At 47.0% G+C, this 19258-nt stretch overlaps 2 protein-coding genes across 4 annotated transcripts; one reads left to right on the top strand and one right to left on the bottom strand.

The window, feature by feature from the left end:
• Window positions 1-155: 155 nt before the first annotated feature.
• On the bottom strand, window positions 156-12692 carry BORA (BORA aurora kinase A activator). Of its 2 annotated transcripts, XM_081949434.1 has the most exons (11): window positions 12465-12692; window positions 11482-11588; window positions 11334-11379; window positions 10909-10990; window positions 9281-9349; window positions 5930-5986; window positions 4037-4254; window positions 3036-3189; window positions 2286-2812; window positions 979-1104; window positions 156-843 (listed from the first exon to the last, which is right to left on the bottom strand). In XM_081949434.1, exons 1-11 carry the CDS (start codon window positions 12600-12602, stop codon window positions 760-762), a joined length of 1608 nt encoding a protein of 535 aa, XP_081805560.1. In that variant the 5' UTR covers window positions 12603-12692; the 3' UTR covers window positions 156-759. The 2 variants fall into 2 exon arrangements, with proteins under 2 accessions (XP_081805560.1, XP_081805561.1); XM_081949435.1 differs by lacking the exons at window positions 11334-11379; window positions 11482-11588.
• A 197-nt stretch (window positions 12693-12889) lies between these two features.
• On the top strand, window positions 12890-18933 carry MZT1 (mitotic spindle organizing protein 1). Of its 2 annotated transcripts, XR_014175106.1 has the most exons (4): window positions 12890-12995; window positions 13209-13354; window positions 16850-16972; window positions 17123-18933. XR_014175106.1 is itself a non-coding variant. In XM_081949482.1 (3 exons), exons 1-3 carry the CDS (start codon window positions 12947-12949, stop codon window positions 16871-16873), a joined length of 219 nt encoding a protein of 72 aa, XP_081805608.1. In that variant the 5' UTR covers window positions 12890-12946; the 3' UTR covers window positions 16874-18933. The 2 variants fall into 2 exon arrangements, 1 of the variants encoding a protein (XP_081805608.1); XM_081949482.1 differs by having other exon boundaries at window positions 16850-18933.
• Window positions 18934-19258: the final 325 nt, after the last annotated feature.

Raw genomic sequence — 19258 nt, 5'->3', positions numbered from 1 at the left:
TCTAGTCCAGTATATTTAAAAACCGATTTGTCAGAATGTTGCTTTTTGTGTGCGGGCAAAAGGTTGGTTTATTCTAACAAGAATGTTTTCTAGCCTCCTGTTGAAACCGACATCCTTCTGTTTCGCATTGGTAATAAAACTTCGAAAAACAGGGGAAAAGTACAACTATCTACTACTTTATTTAACTACTTTAAAAAATCATCGGTTCCCGATACGATTAGCATAATCAAGATGCGAAAGAGATTTCTTTTCAACAAACGTTATTAATTTTCACAGAAAACAAGGCAATGCATATTGCTCTGCCACACCATTTGACACCCTGGTGACGCCTAATCCCAAACAGCTAACTTCCACTTAACTTTACAACCAGGGCATCTGTATTTGTATGTTGGCAAGGCTCATGCAAGGAAGCCCCTGCCTGGTAAAGTGAGCCCATAACTGGCACATTAAGAAACAACTCGCTGTACTTGGGTTCTGTACCCAGAATCAATGCATGTCGAAGGCATATAGCAGCAGCGTTCCAACCCCCGCTGAGTCCTTGTGAGAATCCAAGTGTATAAATGTAGCCCACAACATTCCAGTGCCAGTTTGGTGGGTATGGCCAGGCAGATCATCTTTGGGTTCAATTCCCCTTCAGCCGCTGGAAGGCAGTTGCACCAGTCCAGTGTCAACGTATCTGTCAGAATAGGCATTCAGCTTTGGTGGATGGTTTCTCTCTCTCAATCAATCAATCCCAGTTAGAAGCAGATCTATGCCAGCTCATTTGGGCAAAGGCACTTCCAGGAAGAGGCTGCTGGGTGGACAAGCGTTTTCAGCCCAGTATCCAGTTTTTGATTTCCCCTGCTTTGGGAGGAAAGAAGACCCAAAAGATTGGCCATTAGCCATGTCAACCTTTGCACAGGTTTCCCCTACGACCTCCTAGATTTCTTCCCCAAAGGCAGGGCTTAGGAAACCGAAGGTGAGGCTTGGTCCACCTACCTGCATTCTGAAAACGTGCGTTTTCCTCTGAGCCTCAAACGCGCTGTGCTCTCTGCAGCTGAGCTCGCCTCCAGCTGTATCCATGAGGCTGCTGGTGTACGCCTGGGTATTGTAGCCACTGTCCATCTGCCCAAAAGAAATCAGAACACTGAAATAATCATTTCGGTACCTAATAGGAGCCGGAGTAGATGATTTTCCAGGTCCTTCCAATTCTGCAGTTCTTGGTATGGGATGAGGTGATGGATCACCAACTGGGAAACACAATTCCAGGGGGGAAAAAAAAATGTTCTCTGTTTTAAAGCCTTTGAGGTGCCTAGGTCCTTGACTTACAACAATTGAGCCCCAGGTTTCTGTTACGGGTAAGTGAGCTTCTCCTTTTACCACCTTTCTTGCCACCGTCGTTAAGTTAATCACAGCGCTTGCTAAGTTAGTAACACGGTGGTTAAGTGACTCTGGCTCTCCTCCATGCACTTTGCTTGTCAGGAGGTCGCAAAAGGGGATCACCTTGGGACACGGCAACCGTCATAAATACGAGCCAGTTGCCAAGCGGCCGAATTTGGATCACGTGACTTCCTGGCTCGTGTGGGAAAAAAAACGGTCCTAAGTCACTTCTTTTGGTGCCGTTGTAACTTTGACAGGACACTAAGTGAACAGTTGTAAGTCGAGGACTACCTGTACTTGCCGGGATGTCTCCAACTCACTCACACACACACACACACACACACACACAGTGTTAACTCTACACAGCTTGTGCACCTGGTAAGAAGAGACAGCTGGAAATTGGGCAATGTCTGTGAGGAGGGATCTCCGCCTCCACCATGACACCACCTGCAACGCTTTTCATTTTGGGGCAATGGCGGTGGGGTTGTAAAAAGGTGGGATTTTAAACAAAGATGCCATAACCGCAGGAGCTTTGGGCCGGAAAATTTGGAGAATCTTCCTTTCTATTTTGCCTAGAACATAGCCAGATCAAAACCAGCCTGCTTTCGCCCTTTTCTACCGTGTTTCCCCCAAATAAGACAGGGTCTTGTTTTCTTTTGCCCCCCCCCCCCCCCCCCCCAAAAAAAATAAGCACTTGGACTTATTGTCGGGGAGGTCTTATTATTTTTGAGATGCAGGAGGCGGCGAGCGTGGTCACCTCATGGCTGCTGCTGTGTTGCAATATTTTCAGGGGAGGTCTTATTTTCAGGGAAACGGTACCCCACCACCCGCTTTGCTCAATTCCCTTGTTCAGCCTAGAATGGGAGAGGGAGGTGGGGGCAGATGTTCAGGGCCAGAGCTCCTTAAAACGCTGGGCTGACCCTCACCTGAAGACTGCTGCTCTCACAGGGAGAAGCACTGCTTTCCGCCAATGGAGCCATACAGATGCAAGACCTCTCCATGCTCAATCCAGTCATAGCCCCCCTGTCGCATTCAGATGATCCCTTCACCGAGTTCTCATCCAGCATCTCCGGATCGGCCATTTCCACCGTTCGTTTCTCCCCGGAAGACTCCAAGCAGGGCCGGAGTGCCAATCCTTCGGCCATCTCCGAGTGAGACCCCGCTAACGGGATGTCCTCGTTTATAGGGGTCAGGCCCGCCCTGGGACTCCCGGCCCACGTGGCTTCGGCTGCTTCCGCCAGCTCTTCCTGGAAGTTCTCCGGGGTGCAGGGGAGGCGAAGGAAGGAGCTCTGATACAGGGCGGTCCCCCAGCAGGAGAGGAGCCTCATGGGTGAGTGACTCCTTAACGGAGAGTATTCCATGTAGGGACTCCTGCTATTGGTAGGAGGAGCCTGACGGCAGGCGTTGGAAATAGAAGGAAGATCCGGAGAGCGGAAAGTGAACTGCCTTTGACCTGCGTGGTTGGGTGGGGTGGGGAGAAGGAAGAAAATGTCAGAGGGAGAATATTGAAAACCAACAGAAATAAGTAGAAAGCTTAAAATGGGGAAATAGTAGCACATACCACGTTTTTCGGAGTATAAGACAGACTCCCCCATCCCCATAAAAGAAGGTGAAAATTTGGGTGCCCATCCCCAAGATGACGATCCTTTGGGTCCCAGCACGAGGCCTCGACATACCTGCCAGTGGAGTCTTTCTTAGCTGGATGCCAACGGGAGAGAAAGTGGGCGACGCCAGATTTGCCGGGCTCCTGCGTGCCAAGGAAGGGCTAGGAAGGCTGCCCAAACTGTACGTCCTGGCATTCCCCCGGATGGGGCTGGAGGAGAGATGGCCCTTTCAGGCGCAAGAGAGATTCCCGTTAAGAGCGAGCCTCAGAAGGCATCTGTCACAATTGCATCTCTCCTAACCCAAGCTTCATGAGTTGGCAGCCTGACAGTAGCAACGGGGAGAACCCACCCCCTCCCCCCACCTCAAAAGCCAAGACAATCTGCAGAAAGCATGGGAATTCAAGTTTCCCATGACGGATGTTTTTGGCTTCTTGGTCCAAAACCAGCTGAACTCGTCCTGACCCACACAATCAACATCTCCAGGTTGAGCTACTTGTTGTAGCCAGCCAATGGAGCTGGCAGCAGATTCGGACAGTGAGGAGGTTGGGGAGGAACATGGGCCAGTCCTGGAGTCCGGGGAAGACTCAGACGAGGGCTCTGCATTGGAGGCAGAGATGGGACCGGGGCCGTCTGACAGCTATCAGCTGCCTTCACAGTCAGACATCAGTGAGGCAGACGAACAGCTGGAGCCTGTTCCCAGTGTGCGCATGCGCAGAGTTGCCAGATGAAGGGAACAGCTAAGGAACAAGGGTCGACTTGGGAGTAAGGCCAGAGGTGGACGGTGAATGGCCCTTCCCATAGGGAATAAAAGAGGAGCTAAAGGAAAATGGAGTTTGCAGGAGACAATTAGTTCCTTCCTGCATTCTTGCCAAGTATTGCGGCGTCTGAAAGATATCGGCCAGGCTACTCTCCAAGCCTGATAAAGGTCAGTTGTTGTGAACTATCTTGAAAGACTGTGGGAGAGGAAAGACTTTGCTGGAGAGGAATTCACTGTAAATTAAATAAAAAGGGTTTATTGGGACGAGGACTTGGCTTTGTGCTCCTGGGGAAGCCTAGGTCAGAACACTACTCACTGAGCTGTCAGAACTCAGAGGGCTCCTGCAGCGGACCGGAGAGAGGTCGATGGAGCAGAGGACGCCTAAGGAGGTTGGGCCGTTGCGCAGGCCGAGAGAAGGGGAGAGGTTCTCGGGGGAGAGGCCGTTCTCATCCAAAAACAGCTTTCTCCTCAAGGAGGAAGTGCTGAGGCTTTCCTGGGACTGGTCAGCCGATTCGTCGGCTTTGAAATAGTCACCTGAGGAAGAGGAGATGAGTTTTCTATTTAAGATGAATAAATTACCATATTTTTCGGATATAAGACACACCAAGATTTTGAAGAGGTAAATTTAAAAACAAAATTGCACTCTGCGGGCCTCGGTTTTTTTTGGTGAAAAGTGGGACATGTGGAGTTTGAGAGGCCTGCCAAGTGCTCCTGGGGGTCTGGGGCAAAAAAGGGCACGTTTTTCGTGAAAACACCCCCCCCCTTTTTTTTTTAAATAAAAAACCGCATGCATAGGCTTTGGGAGGCTTGTAGAGTGCTCCTATGGTCTGAGGGCAAAAATGAGCAAAAAAACAGCCTGTTTTTGCCCCGTCCCCGGGAGCACTTTGCAGGCTTCCCAAACCCTCCAGGTGTCTATTTTTGCGAAGAGGGCAAAGTTTTGGGAGGCCAAAAATTCTGTATTCAGTGTAGAAGATGCACCCAGATTTTCACTCTTTTTTTTTTTTTTGTGGAAAAAAGGCGTGTCTCATACTTCGAAAAATACGGCAATAATTTAGTTTGCTCAGCATGAAATGGAGCTGCGTTATGCAGCGTGAGGCTGTATATTCTGCAATATTTACATTTTTGGTGAAATGCAATGAATCCAAGCTCTGCAAGCTAAGATTAACATGCGCTGCGTGGATGCATTCAGCACAAGTTCACAGTAACCGTGAGATAAATCATAAAACAAAACAATTGGAGATATTCCTTTGTCTCATTGTTTTGCAAATCTATGCACAGGACACACTGTATGATTGTTGGAAGAGGAATGCTTCTGTACCATCAGGCTCCAAGTCTGAGGAGGAAGGGCAAGCAGTAAAAATGAAAGCGAAACCACCTAAGCAGCTTATAAAGATAATATTAAAGAGCGCCTGTCATTTCAGATCCATCGTGGCAGCGCCTGTTAGCGGGCAACCACACCTGCTGCCTGACACGCCCCACACATTGTTGTGTCACTGCCGCAACACCAGTCGTCCCATTAAAGTCGGCGAGTCAACAGTGGCTCAGAGGGGGAGCGGCTGCGGGACAGAGATAACAGCTGCACTTTAAAAATTTATGATTTAAACAGAGTTGCTTTAAATCAAGCCTTTTTACTAGTGATTTAAGTCACGATCCACCCTGGGGTAAATCCAATCTGACCATTTATGCCTTGAACAAGGTCAAAGGAGAAGAGAGCACAAATCACAGGAACCCGTTTGGATTCGAACTCTTTTTTTAAGGGTTAGGGAAAATTTGAAACTTGTGGGCCAGGACGGACACGTTTCTCCATCTCCTGCATTGCTCAGAAAAACCGCGGAGAGGAGGAACGAGAGCAGCCACAAAAGCCACACAAAGTTGTTACGTGTTTTGCAACAGTGGTGAATATCTCTGGCTCAGGTGTAGGATGAGGATAAGCAGAAGAACATGGAATAGTGACATTCCCTAAACTCCGCTGAAGACATTACCTAGCCTGGTAACGAAACATTCGGAAACCAACCCACAAGCCCAAACCCTCACTTCTTGTTGTGTGTCTTTACACAACCTCTCAAGACTCCTTAAATTGTGATCCTTTCCTTTTATCACATGCCACCCTCCTTTGGAGGTATAATCCTTACAACTTTCCCCCAGTCCAGTTTAGACTGTTATAAGAAGCCCTAACAGAGCAAGCAGACTTATTTTACAAGCTACTTACCCAGTATCTTTTCCAAATCAAAATCCACTGGTAGGGATAACACCGTCTGACAAGCAGCTGGAGAAAAAAAAAGAAACAGCACAGCAAGGCTGCATCATGGGGATTGAAGCATTTAAAAAAAAAATCTTTCTGGTTAAAATCTCTTGAGATTAAGTACAGGTAATCCTTGATTTATAACCTTTAGTTTGGTGACTGAAGTTACAATGGTATTGAAAAAAGTGACTGAAAACCATGATGTAGAAAAGATGTGGAGACAGCAGTATTCAGCAGCTGTCAAAAAAGCCAACACAGATCTAGGCTGCATCAACAGAGGGATAGAATCAAAATCACTTGAAGTGTTAATAACACTTTATAATGCCTTGGGAAGGCCACACTTGGAATCCTGCATTCAGTTTTGGTCGCCACGATGTAGAAAAGATGTGGAGATTCTAGAAAGAGTGCAGAGAAGAGCAGCAAAGATGATTAGGGGACTGGAGGCTAAAACATATGAAGAACGGTTGCAGGAACTGGGTATGTCTAGTTTGATGAAAAGAAGGACTAGGGGAGACATGATAGCAGTCTTCCAATATCTCAGGGGTTGCCACAAAGAAGAGGGAGTCAAACTATTCTCCAAGGCACCTGAGGGTAGAACAAGAAGCAATGGGTGGAAACTAATCAAGGAGAGAAGCAACTTAGAACTGAGGAGAAACTTCCTGACAGTGAGAACAATTAATCAGTGGAACAGAAGTTGCCTCCAGAATTTGTGAATGCCCCAACACTGGAAGTCTTTAAGAAGATGTTGGATAGCCATTTGTCTGAAACCGTGTAGGGTTTCCTGCCTAGGCAGGGGGTTGGACTAGAAGATCTCCAAGGTCCCTTCCAACTCTGCTATTGTATTGTATTAAAACCATTGCAGCCATCCCTATCATCATGTGACCAAAACTCAGATGCTTGGCAACTGGCTCATTTATGACAGTTGCAGTGGCTTAGGGTCAAGAGATCACCTTTTGTGACAGGCAAAGTCGGTGGGGGAACCTGATCCCCTTTACAACCATGTCACTAACTCAGTGCTTCTCAATTATTTTCTGTCATGCCCCCCCTAGGAAGAAGAAAACATTTCGCCCCCCCCCCCCGCGCGACTAAATAGTATCATTTGTCTATAAAATTGTTATAAGTACACCTCTGCATAACATAGCACACCGGTCTTTCCTCATCTCCCACCGTAGTCACATGCTTTCTTTCCTCTTTCCCTCTTACTTGTCTATCCTTCCTTCCACCCTCCCTCCTTCCCTGCCTCCCTTCCAGTTCCCTCCTTCCTCTTTCCTCCTGCCTGCCTGCCTTCTTTCCCTCCTGCTTATCTATGCTTCCTTCCTTCCTTGCACCTCCCTCCCTTCTGCCTGCCTTCTTTCCTCTTTCCCTATCCTCCTATCCTTCCTTTCTCCCTCCCTCCTTCCCTGCCTCCCTTCCAGTTCCCTCCTTCCTCTTTCCTCCTGCCTGCCTGCCTTCTTTCCCTCCTGCTTATCTATGCTTCCTTCCTTGCACCTCCCTCCCTTCTGCCTGCCTGCCTTCTTTCCTCTTTCCCTATCCTCCTATCCCTCCTTCCCTGCCTCCCTTCCAGTTCCATTCTTCCCTCCTTCCTTCTGCCTCCTTCCTGCCTGCTTGCCTTCTTTCCTCTTTCCCTCCGGCGTGTCTGCTTTTCTTTCCTTCCTTCCACCTCCCTTCTGCCCTTCTTCCCTCCCTCCCTGCCAGCAGCTCCTCCAGCATCCCAGCTGGAAGCAGCAGCACAACAGTCGCCGTTACCAGGGGCGAAGGGGTGGCGGTGGCAAGATCGGGCAACCGCCGCCCCTTTGTCCCTTCCCCAACAGCGGCTGTTGCGCTTCCGCTTCCAGACGGAATGCTGGCGGTGGAGCTGCTGGCGGGGAGGCGAGCTACGCGGTGGCGAAGACGGGCGGTCCCATGCTTCCCTCCCTCCCACCCCCGCCCGAGCAGGCTTCTTGCACAGCTCCAGCCCGCGGCTCCAATGAAAATCCACAGTCCGAAGTGCTGCCACTTCCAGGCGGGATATATTATGCCTCGCCCACGCCTTCGCCGCCGTTGCACCCAGATGGAAAGGGAGCCTTCGCGCCCCCCTTTACGGAGCCTCGCGCCCCCCCAGGGGGGCGCGCCCCACTATTTGAGAACCGCTGCACTAACTTAACCACCCTGGTGATTCACTTAACAACCGTGGCAAGGAAGGTCACAAAACGGGACAAAACTCTGCAACTGTTTGGCTTGCCAAGAGAGGTTTTGGGCTCAGTCGTTGGAAGGCAAGGACCAGCTGCAGTGCTTTCACAATAAAACCGCCATCGTCCCAAAGCTGCGTTTGGAACAAACTGGGATGAACTCAGCTTGTCGGACGCTAAGCAAGGGACAGCCTGATAAGGACCTGAATGTAAATTCTGAAAAAAAAACTGCCAAGGCTGTAACACTAGACAGAAAACGGCCCTCCCACAAAAACCACAAAGATTTCTGCTCCTAGATGCAATGCCAGAAGGATGAAGCAATGCAAGCTTCCCTCTTCTCGACAGGTAGTCCTCGAGTTACAGCCATAATGGAGCCTGCCCATTGCGATCCTAAATCATGACGGTTGCAAAAAACCATCCTTTTGTTTTGCTGAAAGTAACTAAGCAAGATTATTGTAAACCATGGTCAGGTGACGATGGGACACTGCAAGTTGCCATGTCTCCTAGTTGCCCAGTGCCAGAAAAGGAGGTGGGGTGGGGCGCGTTGCCTGCAGGGAGAGAGGGGGCCAAACGTCAGGACTTACAAGTAGGTAACCAGGAGAGGTCCATTGGGGATTTCGAACACTCGCTAAGTGATCAGTCATAAGTCAAGGACTAGCTGTACATGCATCACTCTACTGTAGTGATGGGGAACCTTTTCAGCACCGTGTCAAAAAGGAAGCGCGCACCAGGGCCGCAACCCGGAAGAGGAGCAGTCCAGGGGGGCATACGCGCACCAAGAAATGAACTTCCGGTTTCTAATGTGCACATGTGCACAAGCCATCTGGTCTGGTCTTCTGGTTTCTGGCACGCATGTGCACAATAATCAGCTGGCTGGCACACATGCGCACGCCAGAAACTGGAAGACCAGCTGTTGTGGTTTATGGCATTGGCACACGCACAAAGGTCAGCTGATCGTTGAGCACACATGCGTGCCAGAAACAAGGAAGAGGAAAGGGCGATGCCACCCGTGCCACTTTGGGCGTGCGTGCCATAGGTTTGCCATCACTTAAGCCCTACTAAAATGCATGTTTTGTCTCTTTCATGCAGGTGCCCCAGATCTCTTCCTATACGGAGTTTACTCTCCTCCCCATAAAGTTTTCATACGAACCATTATTTTTCCCAGGCTGCACGACAATTTCTCGGCCGATGGGCGAAGAAGCATCGTTGAGCTGAACACCTGCAATTTATGGAGTTCTTAGTGAACAGCTGGAATATCAACAAGGAAAGCATAAAAAGCATCACCTGTGTTTAGCCATAAATGGGAAACACTTCCTCTCGCATTTTGGCAGTCAGGTTTGGTCAAAACAGTTCGGCTCGTAGAATCGACCCATCCAACCATCATACATGGAGGAAAGTGTTCCGTTAATACACAAACAACAGCTCAAACTAAGTGATTCTAATGATTGCAATTTAAGCCAACTGCAAAAATCCCTAATGGCGTCATTTAGGATTACGAACCTAGAGAAAATTCATCAAACTGTTTTCTTCTTAGAATACCCCAAATGTATATTTCCCCCCTTTTAGCTTAGCAAGAATGGCTTCAGAAGCACATAGAATAGTCTACAGTAGTGGCCATAATTGTGGAAACCTTTTGGGAAAAGTGTACAGTATTTTTTGAGGTTTGATGGCTAATAACACCAGTTTTCTGGCGTAGTATCATAAAATTATATATCAATGGAAAGATCATTTAATCAAGAATGTAATGCAATAACTTTTATGAAGGATTTGCTATTAGAATAGCAGTTATAAAAAAAAAGTGAAACAGGCAGGAAAAAAAAGGCAAAAAGTATCACCATAGAAAAAACGAGATATACAAAGATTATCACGATGTCAGTTAATACCTAGTTGGGAAATCTTTAGCATGAATTACAGCCTTACAATGTCTTCCCATAGAGTGAACAAAGTCTTTTACTTCTGAAGCTGTTATAATGTGAAACCAAGATTGAATGATTGCTTTGATCAACTGGGTTTTATTGCTGGCTATATTTGGCTATAACTTTTCATACAATACAGATAATCAAACAAATTTTGTTGCATTGCATTCTCGATTAAATTATCTTTCCATTGATATATAATGTTATGGTATTACTCCAAAATAAAGTGGTGTTAAAGGTAAAAGTTCCCCTCGCACATACGTGCTAGTCGTTCCTGACTCTAGGGGGCGGTGCTCATCTCTTTCAAAGCTGAAAAGCCAGCGCTGTCTGAAGACAGACAGTCTCTGTGGTCATGTGGCCGGCATGACTAAATGCCGAAAGCGCACGGAACGCTGTTACCTTCCCACCAAATGTGGTTCCTATTTTTCTACTTGCATTTTACGTCCTTTCGAACTGCTAGGTTGGCAGAAGCTGGGACAAATAATGGGAGCTCACTCCATTACGGAGCACTAGGGATTCGAACCGCCAACTTTCCTGATCAACAAGGTCAGCATCTTAGCCACTGAGACACCAAGTGGTGTTATTAGCCATCAAACCTCAAAAATACTTTTCCCCAAAAGGTTTCCACAATTTTGCCCACTACTGTATATGCAATGACATTTCATTTAAATGTATGCCGATTAGTGTACATTCAAAGTGACAATAAAGTTATTTTAAGACTCCTTTCTGGCTTGTTAATCCTTGTCTGTTGGAGATCCCGGAAACTAGACATCCAGGTCATCTCTACTATCTGTATCCCAGCTCTGTACAACACAGCTTATAAGAGAACCTCCCCGCCTCCAGAACAGAAGCTGCTACTTACATCGGGTTGAATTCAGCTGAGAAGACTGTTTTGCGATGGGATCGGTCCAGGGCGATGGGACAATGGTGCTTTTGGTGAAAAACTAGGAAGAAAGGACAGGATGCATATTACTGACATGCAAGCTCTTTGCAAGGAAACAGTCAGGTTGTGGACAGAGTTTCTCAGAAGAAAAAGGCGAGACGTCTTCCAGGATTGATTTGATGCTTGTTCCAAAACTGAGTGGATTTGAAACTGCTTTCTCTGAAACGGACTGGGCACACCAGGCAAAGGGCTTTCCCTTCCTGAGCAACCTCTTCACGTCTGCTCATTGTTCAGGGGACGGAGATGACTTTGAAGGTCACAGGAGGCAAGGGTAGCATCCCACTCAATGGCTGGAACTCAGCTTCCCCCAGCTGGCTTGAACCAAGGATGGCGATGGTGATTACCTCTTCGATAGCCCTTTGCCTCTGTTCTTCGATCTCCCTGTCGATCCTGTGAAAGGGAAGGAAGGAAAGGAGGGAAGGAAGGGTGAGTGAGGGGCAGTCATGGAGAACCTCCTCCAACACCTGCAGCCACCCCACTGCCCTGCCCCACCTGGTCTGGCTGAGGTAGAAGGCCTGGCGGTGGATGTCCTCTGAGTTGATCTCCACTGGGTTGATCAGGGCCAGCTCGTCAATGGACCACATGAATCGCCCGGGACTCTGCAGAAGCAGGTTCAAGGGGGCTTTGAGAGAACCAAGCAACCCCTCCTCTCCTCTGACACCGTCTGCCTCCGTTCCCCTCTGCCCTCAGACCCTCTTTGCCCTGCCAAGCCTCAGACACCCTTCCCCATTCTCTTACATCCCCTCTGCCCCCAGACCCTCTATGCACTCCCCAAGCCTCCAGCACCCTAACCTTTCTCTTAGGTCCCTTCTGCCCCAGGCACTGAGCCCCCAAGCCTCCAGCTCTCCTTCTCCTAGATCCCCCTCTCCTCTTAGATCCCTTTCCCAGATCTTCTATGCTCCACCAAGCCTCCAGCACCCCAATCTTCTCTTAGAGCTCTTCTGCCCAAGGCACTGAGCCCCCAAGCCTCCAGCTCTCCTCCCCTTTCTAGATCTCCCCTGCCCAGACTTGCCCCCCAAAGGCCTCCAGAAGTCCTCCCCCTTCTCCTAGATCCCCTGTTCCCAGACCCTCTGTGTCCCCTCAAGCCTCCAGCAGCCCAACCTTCTTAGAGCCACAATTCTGAGATCCTCTTTGCTCTGCCAAGCCTCCAGCCCCTTCTCCTAGATCCCCCCTTCTCTTAGATCCCGTTCCCAGACCCCCTATGCTCTCCCAAACCTCCAGCACCCCAACTTTCTTAGAGCCCCTGTTCCCACATCCTCTTTGCCCTCAAGCGTCTAGCACTCCTCCCCCTTCTCCTAGATCCCCCTCTTCTCTTAGATCCCGTTCCCAGATCCTCTGTGCCCCCCCCAAGCTTCCAGCACCCCCTCCCTCCTTCCGCATCTGCCCCTCCCCTCTGCACACCCCCTTCCCAGCCCCCCCTCCTCCGCCCACCCGGGGCCCCAGCACCCCCTCCTTTCAACCCCCCCTCCACTCACCCCCGCGGGCGGGGCGGGACGGAAGGCGCTGGGGCTGCAGACGGTCTGCTCCTGCAAGTGGCGGACGTCTCCGGGGCTCTCGAAGGGGTTCTGCACCCGGCCGGGAGTCTCGGGCGGCGGCGCTCCCCGCCGTTGCATGCCGGCTCCTCCGCCCAGCAGCCCCGACAGCAGGACAGCCCCCCGACCTGCCAAGCCAACGCTTCCTGCCGAGGCGGACGGCTCTTTAACTCCTCCGCGCCGGCCGGCCAATCGGAGCGCGGGAAGAGGGCTTTCCCCGCCCCCTCCCTTCGAAGCAGCCTCTCCGAGGAGAGGCGCCGCCGCATTCAAAAGGGGAGCGCGACTCCATTGGCTGGGGTCGGCGCTTCCTTGCCCTTCTCTCTCTTTCCCTCGCCTCCGCTCTATGGTAACCGCCGTCGGTTTTTTTTTTCCGCGACGCCTATTTCCGTTGGGCTTCCGGGCGAAAGGTCGCCGAGGCTGCCGTCATGGCGACCTCCTCCGCCAACTTGAATGCCGTGAGGGAAACGATGGACGGTGCGTCCCATCTGCTGTGGGTGGGGGGTGTCGTCTTCCCCCCTCCCTCTTCCTCCGGGGGCCTCTCGAGGCCATGCAGACGAGCCCTAACTAGGGCTCAGGGCAGCCTTCCGTCCTCCCCCCGCCATCTCTCTTCCTCCGGGGTCCCCTCGAGACCATGTAGATGAGCCCCGGAGCTAATTGACCTCCCCCCCTTCCCTCTCCTTCTTGCAGTGCTGATGGAGATCTCTCGCCTGCTCAACACCGGCCTGGACGCCGAGACGCTCTCCATCTGCGTGCGGCTGTGCGAGCAGGGCATCAACCCCGAGGCCTTGTCCGCCGTCATCCGGGAGCTACGAAAGGCCTCCGAGGCTCTGAAGGTGCGGGGAGGGAGACCCCCACCCGACCCCCAAGTCGGACTGAGAATGAATTGACCCCGAGAACTCCTTTACTGGGGAGTCGCCCAGTCACCCCTAACCGCCTTCCTATATCCTCTCTGCCCCACACCCTCTTTGCCCCCCAAGCCTCCAGCTTTCCCTGACTAGTCTTACTTACCCTCACTAGGGGGCTCAGTGGCTAAGACACTGAGCTGGTCGATCAGAAAGGTCGGCGGTTCGAATCCCTACTACTGGTCTCCTGCGTGAGCAGGTTGGCCTAGATGACCTCCAAGGTCCCTTCCAACTCTGTTACTGTTTACTGTTTTTTACTGACATCCCTAAACTTCTTGAGCCCTCTGTTCCCAGACCCTCTTTTCCCTCCAAACCTCCAGCACCCATTCCCCTTCTTGTAGATCCCTTTTGTCCCCCTCAAGCCTCAGGCACCCCTAACCTCTTAGATCCTCCCTGTTCCCAGACCTTCTTTTCCCCCCACTAGCCTCCAGCCCTTTGGCAGCGGCATGTCGGGAGACCCCTGGCCAGACTGGGAATTAATTAACCCTGAGGCCTCCTTTACTGGGGAGTCAGCCCAGTCACCCCCAACCTGCCTCGAAGAGACATCAAAGTCCAAAAATTAACACTTGCCTGAGGTTTTGGGTCCAGGTAGTCCTCGACTTACGGCCACAATTGACCCAGCATTTCTGCTGAATGAAACACCTTTAAAGTGAGCTTTGCTCCATTTAACAACTTATTTATGCCACAGTTAAGTGAATCACTGAAGATGTTAAGCTAATAACCTGGTTGTGAAGCGAATCTGGGTTTCCCCATTGACTTTGCTTGCCAGAAGGTCTCAAAAGGGGATCACGTTACCCCCTGGGTCACTAAAATGGTCATAAATGTGAGTCAGTCATCAAGCATCCAAATGTAAATCACGTGACACTGGGGATGCTGCAAAGGTCGTAAGTGTGAACAATGGTAATGTCACTTTTCTCAATGCCTTTAGAATGGAATGGAATAGAGAATGAATGGAGTGGAGTGGAATAGAATAGAATAGAGAATGAATAGAATAGAATAGAGAATAAATGGAATGGAGAATGAATAGAGTAGAGAATGAATGGAATAGAATAGAGAATGAATGGAATGGAATGGAGAATGAATGGAATGGAATGGAATGGAATAGAGAATGAATGGAGTGGAGTGGAATAGAATAAAATAGAGAATGAATAGAATAGAATAGAGAATAAATGGAATGGAGAATGAATAGAGTAGAGAATGAATGGAATAGAATAGAGAAGGAATGGAATGGAATGGAGAATGAATGGAATGGAATGGAATAGAGAATGAATAGAATGGAGTGGAATAGAATAAAATAGAGAATGAATAGAATAGAATAGAGAATAAATGGAATGGAGAATGAATAGAGTAGAGAATGAATGGAATAGAATAGAGAATGAATGAAATGGAATGGAATAGAGAATGAATAGAATGGAATGGCATAGAGTAGAGTAACAAAGTTGGAAGGGACCTTGGAGGTCTTCTAGTCCAACCCCCTGCCTAGGCAGGAAACCCTACACCACTTCAGACAAATGGCTATCCAACATCTTAAAAACTTCCAATGTTGGAGCATTCACAACTTTGTAATAACTTTGAACTAAATGAACTGTTGCAAGTCGAGAACTACCTGTAGCTGAGAATCAATACAGTGGAAGGGTCCCCGGGGAAGGCATTGCACGCCAAAACTAGACACAAAGACATGTTCTCCCCCCCTCCCCCAACACCATCACTCTGCTAAACAACTAATTCCCACAACACTGTCTTGTGCCCTGGGACAATCAAACTGGGTAACAGGGCCATAAACGTAATCCTCGATTTACGACCACAGCCCAACATTTATGTTGTTAAATGAAACATTAATTACGGGGGTTTCACTCCCGTATGACTTTTCCCCCCACAGTTAAGTTGGTAAACAGGAGTTGTTAAGTGAATCTCTCTTCCCCATTGACTTTGCTTGTCAGAAGGTGATCACATGACCCTGGGACACTGCAACCGTCATAAAGACGAGTCAGTTCCCAAGCATCTGAATTTCGATCACGTGACTATGACGATGCTTACAGCTATATAAGTGTGACCCTAAAGTGACCTATGACCATTTTTTCACACTTAACAACCATTGCAACATTCCCACGGTCACATGATCAAAATTTGGCAACTTGCATGTACTTGTGGCAGTTGCAGTGGCCTGGAGACATGCGGTCATCTTTTGCGACTTTCTGACAAGCAAAGTCAATAAGAAAGCCAGATTTCACATAACAGCCGTATTTACTAACTTAACTGTAGTGATTCACTTAGACAACTGTGGCAAAAAGATTGGGAAATGAGTCAGAATTCACTGTTTTGCTTGGCCATGGAAATTTTGAGCTCAGTTTTGATCCCTACGTAGAAGACTACTCGTAGTGGGATTAAGCTAGAAAAGATTTTATTTTGTCGTGAACAGCTCCGTCCAAGTCAGGAGTATCTGCCTCTCACAAACTGCCCATGTTTGCTAGTTCTTTTTTTTATAACATTTTTTATTTATTTTTTTAATTTTAAGAATGTAAACATTCCATCTTTCCTTAAGCAGTGTGTCGTTTGAGTACAAATATTTCTCTGCAACATCCTTACCCAAATTATAATACATTGAACAATTAAACATTGTAAAGCTCTTCATTTCCTTCTTACCATGTCTTCTAATAACAATACAATAACATTAAACACTATTATTCTCATCCTACTACTACTACTACTAACAATTGTCATTTTATACTTATTTCTATCTTGATATATTTTCTATTCTTCTTTTTGTCTTCTTTTATTTCCAATTTCCTTTTTTATTCTCTAAACATTGATAAAACACTTCCCATATTATGTAATAATCAGTTTGGTACTTAATTACTAATGTTAGTCTATTCATTTCTGCACATTCTAATGTTTTCCTAATCACCTTCTCATCAGTAGGAATATCTTCACTTTTCCAATATTGTGCAAATACAATTCTAGCTGAAGATAACACATGAATAATTAAATATGTATTCTCTTTGTTATACATTTCAGGTAATATCCCCATGTTTTCTAGTTCTTTTGTATGTGGTCCCTTCCATGCGATGGGAAGAACTGATTTAGAATCGCTCCCCAGTATTATACCCTCTCTGGCACTGGCTGGAAAAGTCTAAAGTAACTTGAGTGAAAAAGAGAGAAAGAGAAGGATATCCAGTTCATGTCTTTTCATTCTGTTGTAAGTTAGTGATTCGCCTCTCTGCTTTAGCATTTATAATTAATTGGGAATATGTTTCCCAATTAAATGGCAGCTCTTGGGCAGCATGATTTTCCTGGTTGCAAGAACAACCAAATCATTGATTTCTACAGGCATTTTAGACAGCCAGAACAGTTGCAATTCGGTGTGTTTCTATTAATTTGCAGTAGCTGATGAACCTACACTGGTATAATCAAAATCTTTTTTCCTAGGCTGCTGACAATATGACAAATTGAGGAAAAGGTTTTTTTCTATTGAGATGAAGCTTCTGAGAAATAGAAGATTTTGCCTTCATTCGTAGAAGATTTTTGTTGAAGATGTTGGTTATTGGTTGTGTAAGTTTCTCACGGATGTAGAAAATACAGTGCTTTTTAAATACCTATTAATCAATAATCTTTCAAAATGCATTTTGTATCTTTTTGTTGTATATGATTTAAAAATCATGCAATTATGTATTAACTCGGAAATTTCTTTCCTTGTCCCAGTGTGCCTCATATTTGATAAAATGTTGACTGTATCATTCAGATGTGGCCAATGGACTTAACATTAGAAGACAGAGACATCTGCCTGAAGGAGTTCACTGCGGTGGATTAATTTTTAAAGGGTTATTTCCTGTATTCCTGTTATTTACAATTTGCTGACTCTCTCACTGAAGTTAAAACAATGGCTATACTGTGAAAAAAAAGGTTCAAAAATAAGTTTCAGTTTCAAATTTATCCAATTGCACCGTATTTAGCCTTTGGGTTAAGAAGAGAGATTACATATTGCAGTTCCGAGAATTGAACTAGAATGGAACAGCATCTTTTCAATCAATCAGAATAGATCTGGAAAGGACCTTGGAGGTCTTCTAGTCCAACCCCCCTGCTTAAGCAGGAGACCCTAGACCAGTGATGGCGAACCTTTTTGGCACCAAGTGCTGAAATAGGAGCACACGCAGGGAGGGAAGCACCGGAAACCGGAAGAGCACACCAAGAAGCTGAGCTTCCCGTTTCTGGTGAACATGTGTGCACAAAGACCAGCTGGCCAGTGTGCATGTGTGTGCTGGAACCTGGAAGAGCAACAGGCAATGACTGGCATGCCCGGAGAGATGGCTCTTTGTGCCATTTCTGGCACGCATGCCACAGGTTCCCCATCACGGTCCTAGACCATTTCAGACAAGTGGATGCCCAGTCTCTTCTTAAAAACCTCCGGCAATGAAGTACCCACAACTTCTGAAGGCAAGCTGTTTCCCTGGTTAATTGTCCTCATTGTTAGGAAGTTTCTCCTCAGTTCTAGGTTGCTTGTCTCCTTGATTATTTCCCACCCTTTATTTCTTGTCCTGTCCTCAGATGCTTTGGAATATAAGTTGACCCTCTTCTTTTTGCCCCCCCCCTCTTCTTCAAAATAAGTTGAGCCCCTCAAATACTGGAATACTGCTATTCCAAACAATATATATTTTGAGCCAAACAATCTTGTTCTGAATGAAACTATGTCTTTTGAACTAAACAATCTTGCAAACGTTTATGACCAACGTGCTTGTTGATCAAGTTTGCAATGCTTAATCCTTAGCCATAGCGTGCAAATGGCTGTTGCACACTATGAAAACAATGTCAGCTTATCAAAAGGCTGCAAAAGCTATCCCTGGCTTGTTCTCTCTCAGTTTCACAGAGAAATGTACGTTTAATGAAAATGGAAAATTGCACGTAAATCGCCAGTAGGAAAAAAGATGCTATGAAAATAGCTTTTATCAGAGCTAGTTTGGTCTATTGGTTAAGGGCACCAGGCTAGAAAGTGATAGACTGTGAGTTCAAATCCCTCCTTAGCCATGAATGACAGCTGGGTGACTTCAAGCCAGTCACTCTTAATTTCAACCCAGGGTGGTTGTTATGGGGAAAATGGGTGGAGGGAGGTGTGTTGGATATGTTCACTGCCTTGAGTTATTTTTAAAATAATAAAGGGAGGATAAATAATATGGTAAACTTTTTAATGTGTTTATGAAAAAAAATGTTTCCTTTAAAAACAGCATTATATTTATTTTGGCTCTTGTTTTCCCCTTTTGATACTTTTTAAATTTTTTGTTTATTTTTCTCATATTTTATTTCAAAAAGCTAAATAAATAATGGTTGGTCTTGGCATTAAATTAATCTCATTGGACTGTGTGCTATTAACATCGAATACTGCCTGAAAGAAAAACAACCTTGTTTTATGCGGTGTGATGTATTTTCATGACAAAATTTTTGGAACCTTATAAGTGTTAAAACATTTCAAGAACTGGGGTTTGCTTTATGGTAAATAAAATCAGTCATTGTTCAGGTAATTGTTTTGTCTACATCATTACTGGCTGGCACAAGTGTCATTTTATTGAGATGGGTATCTTACCATGCTTCTCCAAAAATAAGACATCATATTTTGCTCCAAAAAGATGCATCAGGGCTTATTTTCTGGTTAGGGCTTATTTGGGGGGGAAATACGGTACTAATTGCGTCCGCCTGGCTGATGATCTTAACTGGGCCTTATTTTGGTGGGTAGGGCTTATATTACAAGCACCCCAAAAAGTCATGCTAGGGCTTATTTTCCATTTGGGTCTTATTTTCAGGGAAACAAGGTATAGTCAGCTCTGCAACCTTTCTTTCTGCAAATAT

This window comes from Natrix helvetica (genome assembly GCF_964273705.1).
Source record: "Natrix helvetica genome assembly, chromosome: 3".
Classification (NCBI taxonomy): domain Eukaryota; kingdom Metazoa; phylum Chordata; class Lepidosauria; order Squamata; family Natricidae; genus Natrix; species Natrix helvetica.
This window is presented reverse-complemented; position numbering and strand designations above follow the sequence as displayed.

Bases quoted from the DNA above. Each gene is read 5' to 3' on its own strand.
- BORA (XM_081949434.1), bottom strand. From the start codon at position 12,602: ATGCAACGGCGGGGAGCGCCGCCGCCCGAGACTCCCGGCCGGGTGCAG. The intron at 9,350-10,908 runs GTAAGTAGCAGC...CATAAATTGCAG, and splicing joins TCAGCTGAATTCAACCCGAT to GTGTTCAGCTCAACGATGCT. The intron at 2,813-3,035 runs GTATGTCGAGGC...CCAACCACGCAG, and splicing joins AAGAAAGACTCCACTGGCAG to GTCAAAGGCAGTTCACTTTC.
- MZT1 (XM_081949482.1), top strand. From the start codon at position 12,947: ATGGCGACCTCCTCCGCCAACTTGAATGCCGTGAGGGAAACGATGGAC. The intron at 12,996-13,208 runs GTGCGTCCCATC...TCCTTCTTGCAG, and splicing joins CGTGAGGGAAACGATGGACG to TGCTGATGGAGATCTCTCGC. The intron at 13,355-16,849 runs GTGCGGGGAGGG...CTTTTTTCCTAG, and splicing joins AGGCCTCCGAGGCTCTGAAG to GCTGCTGACAATATGACAAA.